This window comes from Halichoeres trimaculatus, unplaced genomic scaffold (assembly GCF_033239565.1).
Source record: "Halichoeres trimaculatus isolate MK-OKI-2021-1 unplaced genomic scaffold, fHalTri1.1 fHalTri1_scaffold_15, whole genome shotgun sequence".
Lineage (NCBI taxonomy): Eukaryota > Metazoa > Chordata > Actinopteri > Labriformes > Labridae > Halichoeres > Halichoeres trimaculatus.
Window position 1 is genome coordinate 3,708,866 of NW_027437193.1, and position 16,748 is coordinate 3,725,613.

Consider the following 16,748-nt stretch of genomic DNA (forward strand, 5'->3'; position numbering starts at 1 on the left):
AGATTTTTAAAGGGTGTCAATAAAATGTCTTGAGGTCGCAACTCGTCTCTTCTGAAGAGAATTAGGGCCACTGGGAAAAAAACTTCCAAATTCATTTTTGTTATAACCTTTTTTCTGAATGAACAATCAGAATTCTGACTTTCCTCCTTGACTTCTGACTTTTTTTTTGCAGAAAAAAACATTGACTTCTTTTTTCTCTTTTTTTTTTTTAATTCTCACTTTAATCCCAGAGTTCTGACTTTTTTTTGAAAAAAAAAAAAAAGAAAAAAAGAAATTGGATGTTTTTTCTTTCCTTTTTTTTCTGACTTTAATCACAGAGTTCTGACTTTTTTTTCCTCAGAATTTTTTTTCTTAAAATTTGGATGTATTCCTTTAAAAGAGAATAATAAAAAAAACATTCTGACTTTAATCCCAGAGTCCTTTTTTTGCAGAAAAAGAAATTGGACGTTTTTCTTTTTTTTTTTTTAGATTTAATTCTGACTTTAATCTCAGAGTTCCAACATTTTTCTCTGATTTCTTTTTTATTTGAAAGTATTTATTTTCTTTTTTGTTTTCTTAATTCTGACTTTAATCCTAGAGTTTTGACTTTTTTGCAGAAAAACAATCCAACTTTTTTTTTCATTCTGACCTTAATCTCAGAATTCTGTCTTTTTTCTCAGTTTTTTTTTCTAATTTGGACATTTTTCTTTCCTTTTAAAAAAAAACTGACTCCAAACTCAGGATTCTGAAATTAAACTCAGAATTTAAAAAAATAGTTACAAAAAATGACTTTTTTTCAGTGGCCCAATCTTCTTCAGTACATCTTACTGTGGAACTAAAGTAAGAAAAAGGCAGAAATCCAACTTTTTTTCACACAAAGTCAACTATCAGACCAAAGTTTCATCTTTTGTTGTGTACAATTTTAAGTAAAAGTCAAGTTTGTTCAAGTTTTATACATCTAACCAAGAGGTATCCAATTTTTTTTCAGTAATTTTTCTGCAGTTTTACGTGCTACATTAACATCAACAAATTCTGCTTCTGACCGAGGAACATGTTCTCCATTAGGGGGCGATGTGAGGGAAATGTGTAAGGATGTTTTTATTAAGGAGAATAATTAATGCATATTGTATCAGGTTTTTATGTTTAACAATTTTAAATTAGAATTTTTTTGTACAAAATTCTTTTTTTATTTTCAAATTGAAGTCTTTTATTTTCGTCTTTGTTTATAAACTGGGTTAAAAAAAAGTTGAGACGTCAGATCCTCTGAGTAAATCTAAAAATCTGACTCACATGATCATTTTGGGGGAAATATACTCCTGATACAGTCTGTAGACGTCTTTCCCATTGTGCAACTTTTTAAGCAAACAGAAAATTACAAAAATCAGAAATATTGAAGAATCTCAATTTAAACTGAAGTGGCACACCAAAAATTGTGAAAGAATCAGGAGAAAAGAGTATCATCCCAGGCCTAGTTTTTAGGACAAGATCAGGATCTGGATTTTACTTTTAAGACTATTTTGACCTCAAACAACATTTTTCGACCCTAATACGTCTGATCCTGCAGTCTGTACATGTGTAATATACCAAGTTTGGTCTTCTCTGCTCCGTTTCCTAAACTTTGATCTCATCTTGTGTCCTCTCATATGGTTTTTAAACTCTCACATTTTCATATCATGATAAAAACATTCATTAAAGACGTCAGCTGGAAGTGGTGTTGAGTTTCTTTTTTTCAGATTATTTGCTCCTGCCCTGGGATTATCCAAAGTGTAATGATAAATGTCCATCAGAACAGTAGTTTGAGATTACCAGGAGGCCAAACTTCCCATGAGGAGGTCACAAAGACAAACATTTCAGACTTTCACAGCACGCCTCAGTAGCTCTGTGAGACCCCCCCTTCCTGCCCCTCGCCTTTTTCTTTAGCAGCATGAACTTTGAGAGCCCTGGGAGAGTCAGGGGGGTGAAGAGAAAGGCTAGATAGAGGAGTGGTGGGCAGGCTGGAGAATGCAGAAATCCACTTCCAAACAGATGCAGTAATTCCATTTCCACTCCTTTAAATGTGGTATGCAGGGGGCCAGCACGTAACTCGAAACCCACTATCGCCGCTGCGCGCAGAAAGCGGGAGGCGTAGTCGACAGTTGGTGGCTGGGGCCGCCGAGTCTATCAGGCTTGTTAATCAATACGGGTTCCACTCTGATAGACAGCGATCGGTGTAACCGATGCTCGGGCTGCTTCTCCGTCCTCCTGGTGGGAGGAGGAGGAGGAGGAGGAGGAGGCACCTGTTCCCCGAGACTTTCACCTGCGGTTCACAGCTCGGCTGGAGACGGCTGGCCCAGCGTGGGGCTTCTGGATCGGGCCCAAAATGTCGCTGCATGAGCGCGGGAATGTCTGAAGAGTCTGAGTCCTCCATGAGAAAATGTTCCACCTGTTCTGACGTGCACTGCAAGAAAGTGAAGTCCTATCAAGTGTTTTTGTCTTATTGAAGTAAATATTGCTTGTTATACTTGATATGATCCAGATTCAACTCATCAGTCCAGAAAAATGTTGTTTCAAGTTGTTGGAAAAAAAAAAGAGGTCTGAATTGCTTGTAACAAGTAAAAGATGTTAATGGAAAAAGAAAGATTTTGCTGGAAAATTTGACTAACACAAGAAAAATGTCTAAAAAAGCAACTTTTCTCTTGTTTAATTTGCAGATTTTTTTTTCGCATGTTACAAATAGTGTGGCGCCAAAGCAGCGCAACCATAAACTGTATAAAACATGGACGTAGTCTCCTCGACATGACCCATCTGTTTCTGAAACGGAAATTGAAGCAGATCGGCTATCGCAGCCATATTGGAAGTGGTAAGGGCTTTGCGTACAGCTATAGGGCACCTGTCGGTCACATGACCTGAGCTGTGTCTCTGATTGGGCGATCTTCATATCCTCTGAACTGCTGAGTTAGAAAAAATTCACCCCCCGTACATGATTCTTTCAACCAATCAACGGACAGCAGTGTTGTAGCTCCACTAGTTTGGCAGCTAGGGATGGTACGGTACAGATGCTGAGTACCTGGCAACTGGTATATGTATTCAATGGTACCAATTTTTGGTACTTCTTTGTGTTTATGTGGTAATAAAAAATATATTTTTAAGTCATAAAATCTTGATGTTTTCAATTAACATGTTTGTTCTTCAACCATAGACTGTATTAAACATGGAAGTAGCATCCGCGACGACACCCGTCTATTCCTGAAACTGTGAAATGAAGCCAATCTGTGGACGCAACCACATTCACCATGACGTTTTTCTTTGAGCAGCTCCAGGGCCTCCGCTGGTCACATGACCTGAGCTGAGTCTCTGACTGGACAATCAATTGATCCTAATAACTTCTAAAATGCCAAGTTAGAAAAAAGTCCACTCACCATACAGTGTGTGCTGATAGTGAAATCAGCGTTTTAGACCCGAGCTGTTTTTTTAACCAGGCTGTAATTTTCTTTTTAATGCTGTAAAAGTCTCTTTTTATGGCTGGATGTGTACGTGACTTTTGGTTTTTCTGCTGCCAGCCTCAACAAGAGGATTCTCAACAAACAGCGACTTTTAGCACTTCCACATAGACTTCATTTTACTTAACGGATGTTGCCCTTCGTCTTCAATATATAACCTTGCAATGCTGTGTTCATGTCCAGTATGGAGAATCCCCTACTCTCCTACTCCCTCACTACGTTTAGCTACCTGAACATGGCACTGTCTGATTTTAAATTGGTACTACGGACAGAATTCTGTTGGTATCTTTAAAAGTACCTCATTCGGTACCAATCCCTACTGGCATCCCAACGGAAGAGTCCCTAAAGCCCCGTTTCCACCAAGCGCCTCAGATCAGTTCGTCTCAGCATGGCACACATTTTACGGCGGACAGATTCCCAAATAACCGAGACGCGCTATCCCACTTTTTGGGACCCTTTCATATGGGTGACAGACTAAAGCGATCCAATCCTTGAAAGTGGAGCTACAACACTGCAGACCGTTGATTGGTTGGAAAAATCCTTACTTATGCCGGGCGGACACTGTGCGATTGCGATGGGATTTCACCACGATTTTGCTGTCACAGACCACGCCGCGTCATCGTGGAAACATCGTAGCGTCGGGATGTTCGGTCGGGAGGTCGTAAGCCGTACAGTGTGAGAACACTCACGAGGAAGGATTAATTGCTGCTACGTTCTAACGATAATGCTGCGACCTCCCGATCAAACTTCTCGGCATTACCGTGCAACAGTGGCTGTATTTCTCCTGGCGGCACACAGTCTTCTCTGGAACAAAACTTGATTGTTCTTTATAACAAAAGGAAAATATCTTCATCATTGCTCTTTCTTTACAGTGTGGTGTTTTTCTTCTTCGTAGGATTTGTTACTGGGGGTTCACTGTGTCGCGCTGCTATGGCATCACTCTACGATGTTACTGATGCAGCTGTCGGGATCTGGCGTACACCCCACCTTCTACAAGGGGGCACGGTTGGCTGTGGAAACACACACATGACCAGGCTTAACTGATCCAACCTGTACCAAACAGTACTGATCTAAATCTGGACTGCTTGGTGGAAACGGGGCTTAAAAGTGGGACTGTTTGTCTCGGTCATTTGGGGATCTGTCCTGGGATCAGTGTGTGCCATACCAAGACAAACTGATCTGAACCACTTGGTGTAAATGGGGCTGTAGAGAAGTCCAAAACAAACCCCAACAACAGAAACACACTGCAAATAAAAAAAGACAGCATGCTGCAAAAATAAGAAGAGCTGCACTGACAGCAGACATGCTGCAAATATGCAACAGATGCAAAGTGAAAACAACCAGATGCTTCTTCCTGCAGGAGCATTGCTGCATGTGTTTTTTAATCTGCATCATCAGAGCGTTTGCAGATCCTTTGCACAGCTCAGTATAGACGGCTCAATAATAACACACTGGTTTACACAAATGGTGTCCTGTTTATTCTGGTTAAATGAGTGATGTTAGCTAAAGACAGTGGGTGCTAATGGGTGTCAAACTTATCTGGTCAATACACATCAGTGAGCCCCAAACCTCCTGTAGGTGAACCAGGCCTCCTTCAGCAAATACTGGAGTTTAAGACCAATTAGTCCTGATAAACCTCCTCAGAACCACAGAGTCCCAGCTCCACCTCAGGACGATGAATCCAGTTAGACGTGTGAATGACTTTAATTAGTGCTATCACAATGCTGGACCTGCCCGTGTTAGCGTATTTCCTCTAGGCTGAGCTCTGACACGTTTACACACACTCACACACACACACACACACACACACACACACACACACACACTGCTGTGTTTGTCAGGCCCAGTGGTGTGTTGCTGTAATCACCGGCCCAGCATGCTCTGAGTGAAACATTGGCAGCAGCGTTAAGACAAACAGCCCCCTCCCTAAAGACCAAGACGACCCCCTGCTGAGGGCTAACAAGACCACATTAACCTCCACTACCACACACACACACACACACACACACACACACACACACACACACACACATTCCTCCCGTTTTCCGTGCATTCAAACACCTTTGCATGTCTCCCACACACGCTCATTTTCATGCTCTGTCAGACTCCAGAGAGAGAGAGAGACAGGAGGCCGTATATGATGGTTTCTTTTAGCAGTTTCTCGTCACTTGGCGTGCTGAAACATCTTTGCTCCATCGTCACAGACTGATGACATCAAAGCTCACCTGTCCCTCAGGTGTCTCTGATTCCAGATGATCAGTGGTCAGTTTTCTGCCGTGTAACATGCTGCATAAACATCCTTCATAGCGCCATCTACAGCGTTTTTAGTCCCCCAGTGGTTTTGTGTCAGTGAAAGTTTTTTTACACTGTGCTTTTTGCATTTTGGATTGAAATGTTGTCCTAGTCTTTGTCCTCTGATGTGTTTTTCGAACTTTAACACCCAACTCTTTCCTGATAAATCCATCTATTTAAAGACATGAGCTGGAAGAGTTGTTGAGTTTCTGCAGAATGTGCAGAACTTTAGTTTTGTAGAAGCAGCCCATGCACAGTCCAGATCAAAAGTCTGCAAACTTTATTTTCATAAGAGCCATTTTTCCTCAGCTCACCTGGATTAAAGTCGTTCAGGAGCCACAAAATCTACTTCATCTCCAAAGTAACAACAAAAATGTGCATAAAATTCTAACATAGTAAAAAGCTAGTGAATAAATTTTGAAACAAGCAATTTTTGTGTTTATAAAATTGCAAATGTGCTTGTTTGTCTTTTTTTATTATTTGCATTAAATAATATACATTTGTAGTATAATAAATTTGAAAAATTCCAAAAAAAATGTCTAAAACTTTGCAAAAAAATTCCAAAAAAATGTCTGCAGTTGACAAAATTCACAAATTTGCAAAAAAAATGGAAAATAAAAAATGTGAAAACTGTAAAAATTGCTCATTTTTACCCCTAAAAATGGAGTTTAAATAATTTGAAAAAAAAGGAGAAATTCAAAAAACTCAAAACTTTGCTTGATCTTCAAAAATATTTTTTTCTAAAAATTCCAAAAATGTCCAAATTTTCCAAAATTTACAATTTGCAAAAAAAAAAGAAGGGGGGACTTCAAAATTTTGCAACACCCCCCCCCCCCCCCCCCCCCCCCCTCAAAAAAAGGAATTTTAATAATTTGCAACAAAAAAATGCAGGGATTCAAAAAAATTATAAACATTGCAGAATCTTCAAAAAAGAGTTTTTTTCTACTTTCTACTTTCTCTCAAAATTTACCAAAATTCACAATTTGCAAAAAATGTGAAAACCTTAAAAAAAAAAAAAAAATGGAATTCAAATTTTTTGCAAAAAAGATTTAAAAAAAAAATTAAAAATATGTAAAATTAGAACTTTGAAAAATCTTTAAAATATTTTTTTTCCTTTTTTCTCTGCAAAGGAGTCAAAGAGCAGCAAGAGGCTCCAGAGCCACAAAACTGTGAGAGTTTGAAATAGTTGAGTGTTGCTTTGGATAAAGTTCATTGCTCCTAATTAATAAATAGTTTCTTAAAATGGCCTTAATTATTGAGTTATCATCAGTGGAATTATTTCTTAACATTTAAATTAGTGTTACTTTATTTTTGTACAGTCTTAATGTTGACTTGCATTTTTTTTTTTTTATTTATTGTTTGTGTTCAAGTATAAATAATGAAGTGATGTTTTCGGTCTGTTTATGAGGATAAAAAGGTTTAAAATGAACAAATGTTTTACTTTTCTGTCATTGTTTAATTCGTGTTGCATTCAGGAACATCTTCGCTCATAAGTTGGAAGAACTGAGTCAGTTTCCTCTCAGCTTTGAGAATCCCTGATTACTTTTCTGCCTAATGTCTCTATTGTATTATAACTCTGTTTGTTTGTAGAAGACAGCATGTGTGTGAGTGTGTGTGTGAGTGTGTGTGTATTTGGGGGTGTGGAGTGAGACAAAGTGATTATAACCCTTCCTCCAGGGTGAACATTTTAAACAAACACCTTTGGAGGGAACGCTTGATTGACTTATCTCTGTCTCTCCGCCCCTGCCGGGGGAGTGTCCTCGCTCTGCTGGTATAAAACCCCAACGCACCCCCCGACAGCGCAGCATGCAGAGAGAGACACGGTGCTAGACCGACACAAAGAGACAGAGAGGAGAGACTGACAGCTCCAGACTGTGAGAGAAACGCGCCTGTTTTTGGATATAAGAGAAACGAAGAGCAGCTGCCTGAGCTGTAGCATGAGTTCAGCAGCATTCCTGGATTAATCGGACCCGCAGCCGACTTGCAAAGTGCAAGTTCGCTGCCACTTTACCGAGGACGGAGCGCGCACAGAAAGCAACGATGGAGAGGAGCATCCCGGGATGGTGCTGCTGCCTGCTGCTGACCCTCGTCCTGCACGGAACCAGCTGCATGGCTGCGAAAGAGCTCCAGTGTCAGGAGATCTCCGTGCCTCTGTGCAAAGGAGTCGGCTACAACTACACCTACATGCCCAACCAGTTCAACCACGACACGCAGGACGAAGCCGGCCTGGAGGTGCACCAGTTCTGGCCGCTGGTGGAGATAAAGTGCTCCGAAGACCTGCGCTTCTTCCTCTGCAGCATGTACACCCCGATCTGCCTGGAGGACTACAAGAAGCCGCTTCCCCCCTGCAGGAGCGTGTGTGAGCGGGCGAAAGCAGGCTGCGCTCCCCTCATGAGGCAGTACGGCTTCCCGTGGCCGGACCGGATGAGGTGCGACCTGCTGCCCGAGCAGAGCAACCACGACACGCTGTGCATGGACTACAACCGGAGCCAGACCACGACTGCGTCCCCTGTGGTGGCCAAGCCGACCAACCGGCCCCTGAAGCCGTACAACCCCCGGAAGAAGAGCGGCTACGGCAGGGGGATCCCGGGGAAACACAAACCGGCTGCGTCTCCGTGCGAGCCGGGCTGCTTCTGCCGCGCGCCCATGGTGCCAGTGACGGACGGGAACCTGCACAACCGCGTCAAGACGGGGCAGATCCTGAACTGCGCCATGCCGTGCCACAACCCCTACTTCACCCAGGAGGAGAGGACTTTCACCGCCTTCTGGATCGGCCTCTGGTCCGTGCTTTGTTTCATCTCCACTTTTGCAACTGTGGCGACTTTTCTGATCGACATGGAGAGGTTTAAGTACCCAGAGCGCCCCATCATCTTCCTGTCAGCCTGCTACATGTTCGTGTCCGTGGGATACATCGTCAGACTGGTCGCTGGACACGAGGAGGTGGCGTGCAACAGGGAGCACGGCGCAGACCACATCCACTATGAGACCACGGGTCCTGCGCTCTGCACCATCGTCTTCCTGCTGATTTACTTCTTCGGCATGGCGAGCTCGATCTGGTGGGTGATCCTGTCCCTCACCTGGTTCCTCGCTGCAGGTATGAAATGGGGGAACGAGGCCATCGCGAGTTACGCGCAGTACTTCCACTTGGCAGCCTGGCTCATCCCCAGCATGAAGTCCATCGCGGTTCTGGCGTTAAGCTCCGTGGACGGGGACTCTGTCGCTGGTATTTGCTATGTTGGCAACCAGAACCTGGATAACCTGCGCGGGTTCGTGTTGGCACCGCTTGTCATCTACCTGTTCATCGGCACCATGTTCCTCTTGGCCGGGTTCGTGTCTCTGTTCCGGATCAGGAGTGTCATCAAGCAAGGTGGCACCAAAACCGACAAGCTGGAGCGGCTCATGATCCGGATTGGGGTTTTCACGGTTTTGTACACGGTCCCAGCAACTGTCATAGTCGCGTGCTACTTTTACGAGCAGCACAACAGACAGACGTGGGAAATTACGCACAACTGCACGTGCATGAGTGACCCCAACAGACAGCGGCCGGACTATGCTGTGTTCATGCTGAAGTACTTCATGTGCCTCCTGGTGGGGATCACATCAGGAGCCTGGATCTGGTCAGGGAAGACCCTGGACTCCTGGAGGACTTTCTGCACGCGCTGCTGCTGGGGGAGTAAAGCCTCTGCAGGGTCCATGTACAGTGACGTGAGCACGGGACTCACTTGGAGGTCCGGGACCGCCAGCTCTGTGTCCTGCCCCAAACAGATGCCACTGTCCCGGGTCTGAACTGTGCGGGGACGCATCTTAACCCAGACTCTAAAGACCTTACACCAGCGCAGATATGCTCTTTTTGGGGGGGTTTAAAAACTGTTTGATGTTGTTTTTGATAAATTATTGGAGGTGAGTCACCAAACTGCCAGATTTGATGTAACTTTGGACACAAGCACTCCCTTAATGTGAGCATTTCTTTGCATTTTACGCTCCATCCAGCTTGTTTGTGCTCCTTTCTGCCTTATCCAAATGACGTCCATGTGTTTGAATAGAGGGGAGCTGGGGGGAGAAAAAGAGGGGAGGGATGTGGGGGCTGACTAATTGTGTTGGGATTGTCCGTCAGCGTGTTGTAATTAGCACATTAATGAGCGCCTAATGGCTCCTCTTTAAATAATGAGACTGTCAGCAGCAGAACAATGTACCTGGCACCAAGAATGCAGAGCCTTATCGGAGCTTAATTGAATGCGTGCAGCTGACAAGATCCCCCTTGTCGATAGGTTACACGGTATGGCTGAGGCTCTACTTCTTCTTTTGACTGTAAAGAAACCGCTGTGTCTTAAACATTAAGATCCACAAGCAGAAACGAGGCCGCCACGCCGAGCTGCTTCACTCCACACGATGATTTACCCACGGATCAATGCCTTAATACTGTCTCATACGGGTTGCATTAGCGCGTAAAGTGTATTTATATAATTATTGGTGTACATATATTGTACATTTGTATATGAAAATTTACGAGATTGTAAATATGTATAATTCCAACTTTGATAGAAGAATTTATTTTGAGAATAAAACAAGTTTTATTGAAGTTTTCTCCGTGCGTCCTGCTCATTCACGTCCAGAAGTTTCAACTCTTTTCACAGTTTGTGCGTAAAAGTGGAGTTTTACACTAAAAGGTGAATTAATGCTGCCTTCAGGGCTCCATGGGATCTGCAAGCTGCGTTAAATCTGCACCATGCTGCAGCTCCACATGCTGAGAGACGCAGGGGTCAACATCGGCATGGCAATAGGGGCACAACAGGTGGTCTTCTTGGTTTAATGCCTGACTCCTGCGCCTCAGTCCTGCTATTAACTTCTGGCTTTTGTTAAACTGCTGATCCTGGATAAATATGTCCAGACTTCATCCTTTTTAGCATTAACTCCTTCAGAGGAAACTTAACTTCTCATTTTCTACAGCGGAAGGAAATGTTTGTTTTTTTTAATCTGCTCGTTTAAAAAAAAAAAAACTCAAAGAAACTTTGGGAGTTGAACCAAAGCAGAATAAAAAAGGAGAAATAATTCCAGGTAACTCTCAGTAATGGTGGAGGTGCCTCAGGCTGAGGATTAAGAAGTCAGACAACAAGCTAAGAGACTGATTTGAACCTCAGGGCGTACTCAGCTGTGCGTAAAAGGCCATTACATTGTGCAGTGTGTGGTCTGTTCTGTGTGCCAGTGACGGTAAGTATGATTGGTAAAGTGTTATTTGGAGAAAAAAACAACAACATTGGGTCATAATATTTCAGGAGGGTGTGTTTAGTTTTAACTTCCTGTAAGTCTTAACAGAATTAATAAAAAATAAATAAATGAGGTTACATAATTCAGATGAGATGAAGATGTGTCAGGATAAATAGTTTTGGAAACAAGTGGACAGTGGAACTCCACGAAAAGGAGACAAATGAGGTTGTGCTGCCACCTAGTGGTCAAACGCTATAACAGAGAACATCCACCAGTCATGCACTCCTCAAGTATAAAAACTGACCCTCTTTTTTGTTTGTTTCATGTAGATTTGATCAGAAAGTCATTTAGAAAGTGTACTTATGAAATAAGTTACCCGTTATGAAACATCGTCTCAGAGTATTTTCAAAACCCCCTTTTCCAAACTTGTCATTAAGTGTTTTGTTGTTCCCGGCGAGTCAGTGTGCCACACACATCAGTGTTTCTCCTTATTTTTGGGTCAGTTTAATTTTTAATTTCATTTTTTTACAGTGTAGCAGACTGATAAAATCATGTTCATAGGAACTTTTTTCCACATTAGCAGATTTTTTATTTATGAGAGAACCATCAGTTACACCAGGGGTTCCCAAACTTTACAACGTCAAGGCCCCCAAACAACATTTGCCTCTGGTTGGGGACAACATTTCAAAATATGTAAAGAAATGTCAACTTTGAGAAAGTATTTTCAAACTTTTATTGACTTTTTGATTATTATTACATTTGTTTGGGATATGAAATTATTAACAAACAAAAGCCAGACTCACACAAGTCGGCTGTTGCGAAAAACAAGAAGGCATTCAGGGCTCTGTCAGCCAAGGTGGGATACTCCTTTCTTACATGTAGTCAGTAGTTAGACAGGAAGAGTCTCAAAGTTCAGGTGAGTATTTTTAAATAGTGTAACAACGGGCTCAAACCACCAGGTGGACACTGATCATGAAATTGTCATGCTGAAGCTGCAGTTGTCATATGAAGTGCGGATTGACGGTACAATTGAAAACGTGAGCACTTGACGGTTTGTACCTCCAGGTCAAATGGTTACAATAAATTATTATAAATAATAATAATAATAAAAATAATAAAATTAAATAAATAAATAATAGCTTAACATAAGTATAAATGAAAACCAAAAAAAAAAATGTAAATAAATAAATAAATAAATAAAATAAAATTAAAATTAATAAACAAACAAATGAATAATAATAATAATAATAATAATAATAATAATAATAATAATAATAATAATAATAATAATAATAATGAATTAATTAATGTATTCATTTATTTTGTTTACTATTAATAATTAATTAATTTAAAGATTTTATTTTTTTCCCTTCCCTCCAATTTTCTAAGGCTCGCCTTGTGCTCCCTGTTGGCCCCCACTTTGAAAACCACTGAGTTACACCAACTGACATTTAACAGTTACACGTCTTTCACCCAAATAGTACCATAAGGGAACAGATTTATTATTTTTCTTTGAGTCTGATAAATGCAAACATCACAGCTAGGGTCAGGGAATCAAAACCTGCTCAAGAAAAAAGACCTGATTGTGGTGTTTTGGTGTTTTAATGTGTACTTCTTGCTCCTTCATATTTCCATCCTCTTTGTTTGCACTCATAAGTTTCACCTTTATGGTTTGTGTTTAGTAGATTCTGCTTTTATCTACAATAAAATCCTCCATCTTTGTTTTTAGGATGTGAAGGGTTAATCATTTCTAGCACCAGACTGTAAACACATTTAATCTTTCTGTGAAAAATAAACCCACACAGGGAGGAGGAGTAGAGGAATGAGGAGCTCTTTGTTTTGTTTTATTTATTTTTTCCTTGATTTGTTTTTTCCCCCCTTTTTTCCCAATTTTTTCCTTCTATATTATCATATTTTCATTTTCTTTTAACAACATACCTATATACAGGAGGTCCTCCACGTCGTTTTGACTTTATGACACCAATATATATTTGAACGTAAAAAAAAATATTGAAGGTTTCGAAGTTACGTTCACATTTTCATCGTCCACTTAAACTTGAGTCAAGTCATAATGTAGATTGTGTGTGTTTATGCTCTGTAGTTTTCTCTGTATTCTCACCTTTTTCATATCATGGACACAAAAAGGAAAGCAGGATCTGTACAACACATTGTTTTGGATAGTTATTTCAAGATTTAGGGGGTATATAAGGTAAAAATCTGGCTTACCCGGAATTTTCGGGTTGCGACGCGTCATAGGAACGAAACTCGTTAACTCGAGGACCCCTGTACACTTAAACAGGAACACAAAACCAAAAGACAGAATAAAAAAATAACGTACGTACAGATCCTTTAATTAGAACTCATTTTTATTGAGCACATTGTTTTTAATACATGAACAAAATCTCCACAATCTACTTCTTTGTACTCATAAGCTTCTGTTTTTTTTCCATAATCTCTTCTTCTTTGACTTTGTTTGCAACACAAGAGGCTGCTGCAGTAAGATGTATCATGTTGTCCACAGGGGGGCGCCAAAGTCAACTTAACTGGAAAGTTTCTTACTGTAGCTTCAAATATGAAAAGTAGTTAACAGGTTTTGTTGCAGCCATGAATGAGATGTTCATGGGATTCACGCTTTTTGAAAAGGTAGCGCCACCTAGAGTACAGGAGGAGTGTTTAGAGAGGTTAACTTCTATTTCTGCTTAAAACAAGTAGAAACATCTGATTTTAACACAATGACTCATGAATTTTTCCCCTTTGATGAAGTTCAGTAAGTGAGTTACTTCGACACGAGTCAAGTCCGTCTCCTTTAATGACGACATCCATCAAAATAAAGAGACGAGACGTCCTGTTTGCTCTGAGGAATGAGGACAAATTACTCTGCAGCCGCTTAACCATGTGACAGGTTAGCTTCCTCTTCCAGTGTGTGTGTGTCTTTGTGTTTGTGTGTGTGTGTTTTGGCAGGAGGAGGGGTATTTTCCCTGAAGCCTTCTTGCAAAAACCTCCACAGAGGAAATGGGTTGAGAGGTCGTGCCCAATCCATCTCCCTCTAACATAAACAAGACGCTGACCTGCCCGTCCGGGACCGGCTCATCCAACTGGTGAAACAAAACTCCTCTTCATTGGCTGAAACCGGGATGTTTATGAAAGCCATCTTTGTCGAATGATCTGATTAGCTGGCCGAGCCTGGTTAGCTCAGAGTAAATCATGTAATGATGTCTGGGAGGGTTGAAGTGGGCCGTTAAAGGTCACACAGCAGAGGGAGACGACGTTTGGGAGTGTAAACAAAGCTGGGTGGGAAGCTCGCTGCTTTCAATAACAGCTATTGTCGTGTCACGGCTGATTTACAGTCCAGTTTAAAACAAACGTTTCTTCCACCAGGCTGAACTGACACGTGATGGACAGATGACCTCACCTCCCCAAAGCATGCTGGGACTGTTAGGAAACACGTTCAAATATTTATTGTCAAGGGGGAGAAAACTATCTTTGTCAGCGAAACTCCAAGTCACATCCAGAAAAAGACGCTGAAGATATCAACACCTCTGCGTCTCTCTCTGCTCCATCCGCAGCATCAAACGCAGACAGAATAGATTTTGTTTTCCTGAGCCGTACCCATCAGAGACGTCCCCCACCTCTCCAACCCCCTCAAATCATCTCAACTCCAGCCGCAGAGGTGAAGAGGATGCTGGGTAATCAATATTTCTGACGCCTCTGACACCTCCTCTGATGTGATGTTGTGGCCAATGTTGAGTTTTTCTTCCAACTTCTCAATCTGGCCCGTCTGTCACCCCTGGGACCGAGGTGTGTTATTACACCTGAGGCGGATGCAGGCCGAGGCGAGGACTTCAGGTGAGGAGGAGATCGATGGAGGGAGAAGACGCCATCTCCCAGAGTTCTGCTCTCTATTGATTTCTGTAAAACGTTCACATATGAAGTCTTTTTTCCTCTGAATGAGATATCTGTCTGTTACAGATATTTCTTTACAGCAAACTTCAGACTCTCTGTCTTCAGACGGATCTCAGTGCTTCGACAATAACTTGGAGGCCCTATAAAAGTAGATATTTGAACAGGAAGTGGTGTTATTTGTCTGATAGGAACTCATCTATACTTAAACAGATTGTTCCACCACAAAACATATAAAATATAATCTGTTTCTCAGGTTGTAAAAGAAATTCAGGCCTTCATTTTTTGAGCACGCGGTCAAAGTTTCCCTCGTATTATTACTTTCCATTTTCAGTAAGAAAAAAAAGACATAAGTAAAAATATTTGATGCAGCCTGATATAAAACTGTATTGCAAACATCATGTCATAAATGTCAGTGCAATAACACCAGTGACCACAAGATGGCAGTGACAGCCACACTAAATGAGGAGAGTCATCACATATAAGATACACTTTTAAAGTAAATATTAACCGCAAAAATAAAACTTTATTATTAATTATCATAATAATAATAAAGTTTATTTATGTAATCCTTTTTAAAAAACAATGTTACAAAGTGCATTACATTATACAATCGAACAGAAAGAAAGAAATAAAAAAAGGGGCAAAAGAGAAATGTGAAGAGGAACAGAAGAGAATCCAACAATACAAAAAAAAAAAAAAAAAAAAACAGATAAATAAATAAAAAGATCCTACTCATAATAATAAAGAAAAAAGTTAATAGTAAAGTATTTTATTATTATTATTATTATTATTATTATTATTATTATTATTATTATTATTATTATTAATTATGATAATAATTTTGAAGAAGAGAAAAATTCAGAATAATTCCTAAAATTCTTATTTTTTTTAGCTTTTTATAAGGCATTGTTGGAGAAAATAACATTTGAAACCTGTTTCCAAAAAAAGTAAAAAATAAAATAAAATAAATACATTTTTTTAAAAAAAAACAGGAACAAAATTTCCTTTAATTAACGAAAAAATGAACTATTTATATGAAACTTTTTTTTTTTTTTTTTTTCCAGTTCTTTAAGTTTTAACTTCGGACATTTGCCTCTAGTGAATACCTGAAGAGTTAAAGGTTGGGTATTATAGGTATTGTGTTTTCCTTTGGATAAACATGGATATAGAGTAACGATGCTGGATGTCGATAAATTCTTAAACCTCTACATATTCATGTCTCGTAGAAATCCCTGAATCTGTCTTTAAACTGATCAAAATGTTTTTATTTTTTTATTTTCCTTTCTTTTTTCTTCTTCTGAAAATAGCACCAGATAATAAAGAGACTGAAATAATAATTAGGATCTCCTCCACCATGAAAACTCAAAATGCAGTGAATGTTTTTGTCTCATTTCTCATCAAAGTGTTTTATTAGACTCAATTTGAGCCATGTTGTTTAAAAAGTCCAGGAGAATGTTTTAGTTTGAGATACTGGGAGACAAAAACAACGCCTGGTTTGGAATAGAATAGAATAGAATAGAATAGAATAGAATAGAATAGAATAGAATAGAATAGAATAGAATAGAATAGCCTTTACTGTGAAGTTACAACAAAATTTAGGGTACTCCCATAAAGCCATCATGCATCGTGTACAAAAATGACAAATAAATATGAATATATAGTACACAAAATATAAAAAATATAGAAATCTGTAAAGAATATAAATTGTATAAAATAAAGATAAAAATGTACAAAAGGAAAAAATGAGGCTGTTTGGGGGGTGCTAAATATGAGTAAAAAAAAGTAGTTAATGGAAAAAATAAATAAATAAATACATTTGAATCAGTGGGCAAACATTTCAAGCATTTCAGGTCTCATTTTGAGCTTGTTAAATCTTGAATAATGAGACAT

General features: G+C 40.1%; 1 protein-coding gene across 1 annotated transcript; it reads left to right on the plus strand.

Moving 5' to 3' along the window:
• The first annotated feature begins 7,569 nt into the window (after positions 1 to 7,569).
• On the plus strand, positions 7,570 to 10,289 carry LOC141804943 (frizzled-8-like). Its single transcript, XM_074689624.1, has one exon. It carries the CDS (start codon positions 7,791 to 7,793, stop codon positions 9,534 to 9,536), a length of 1,746 nt encoding a protein of 581 aa, XP_074545725.1. The 5' UTR covers positions 7,570 to 7,790; the 3' UTR covers positions 9,537 to 10,289.
• The last annotated feature ends 6,459 nt before the right edge of the window (positions 10,290 to 16,748 follow it).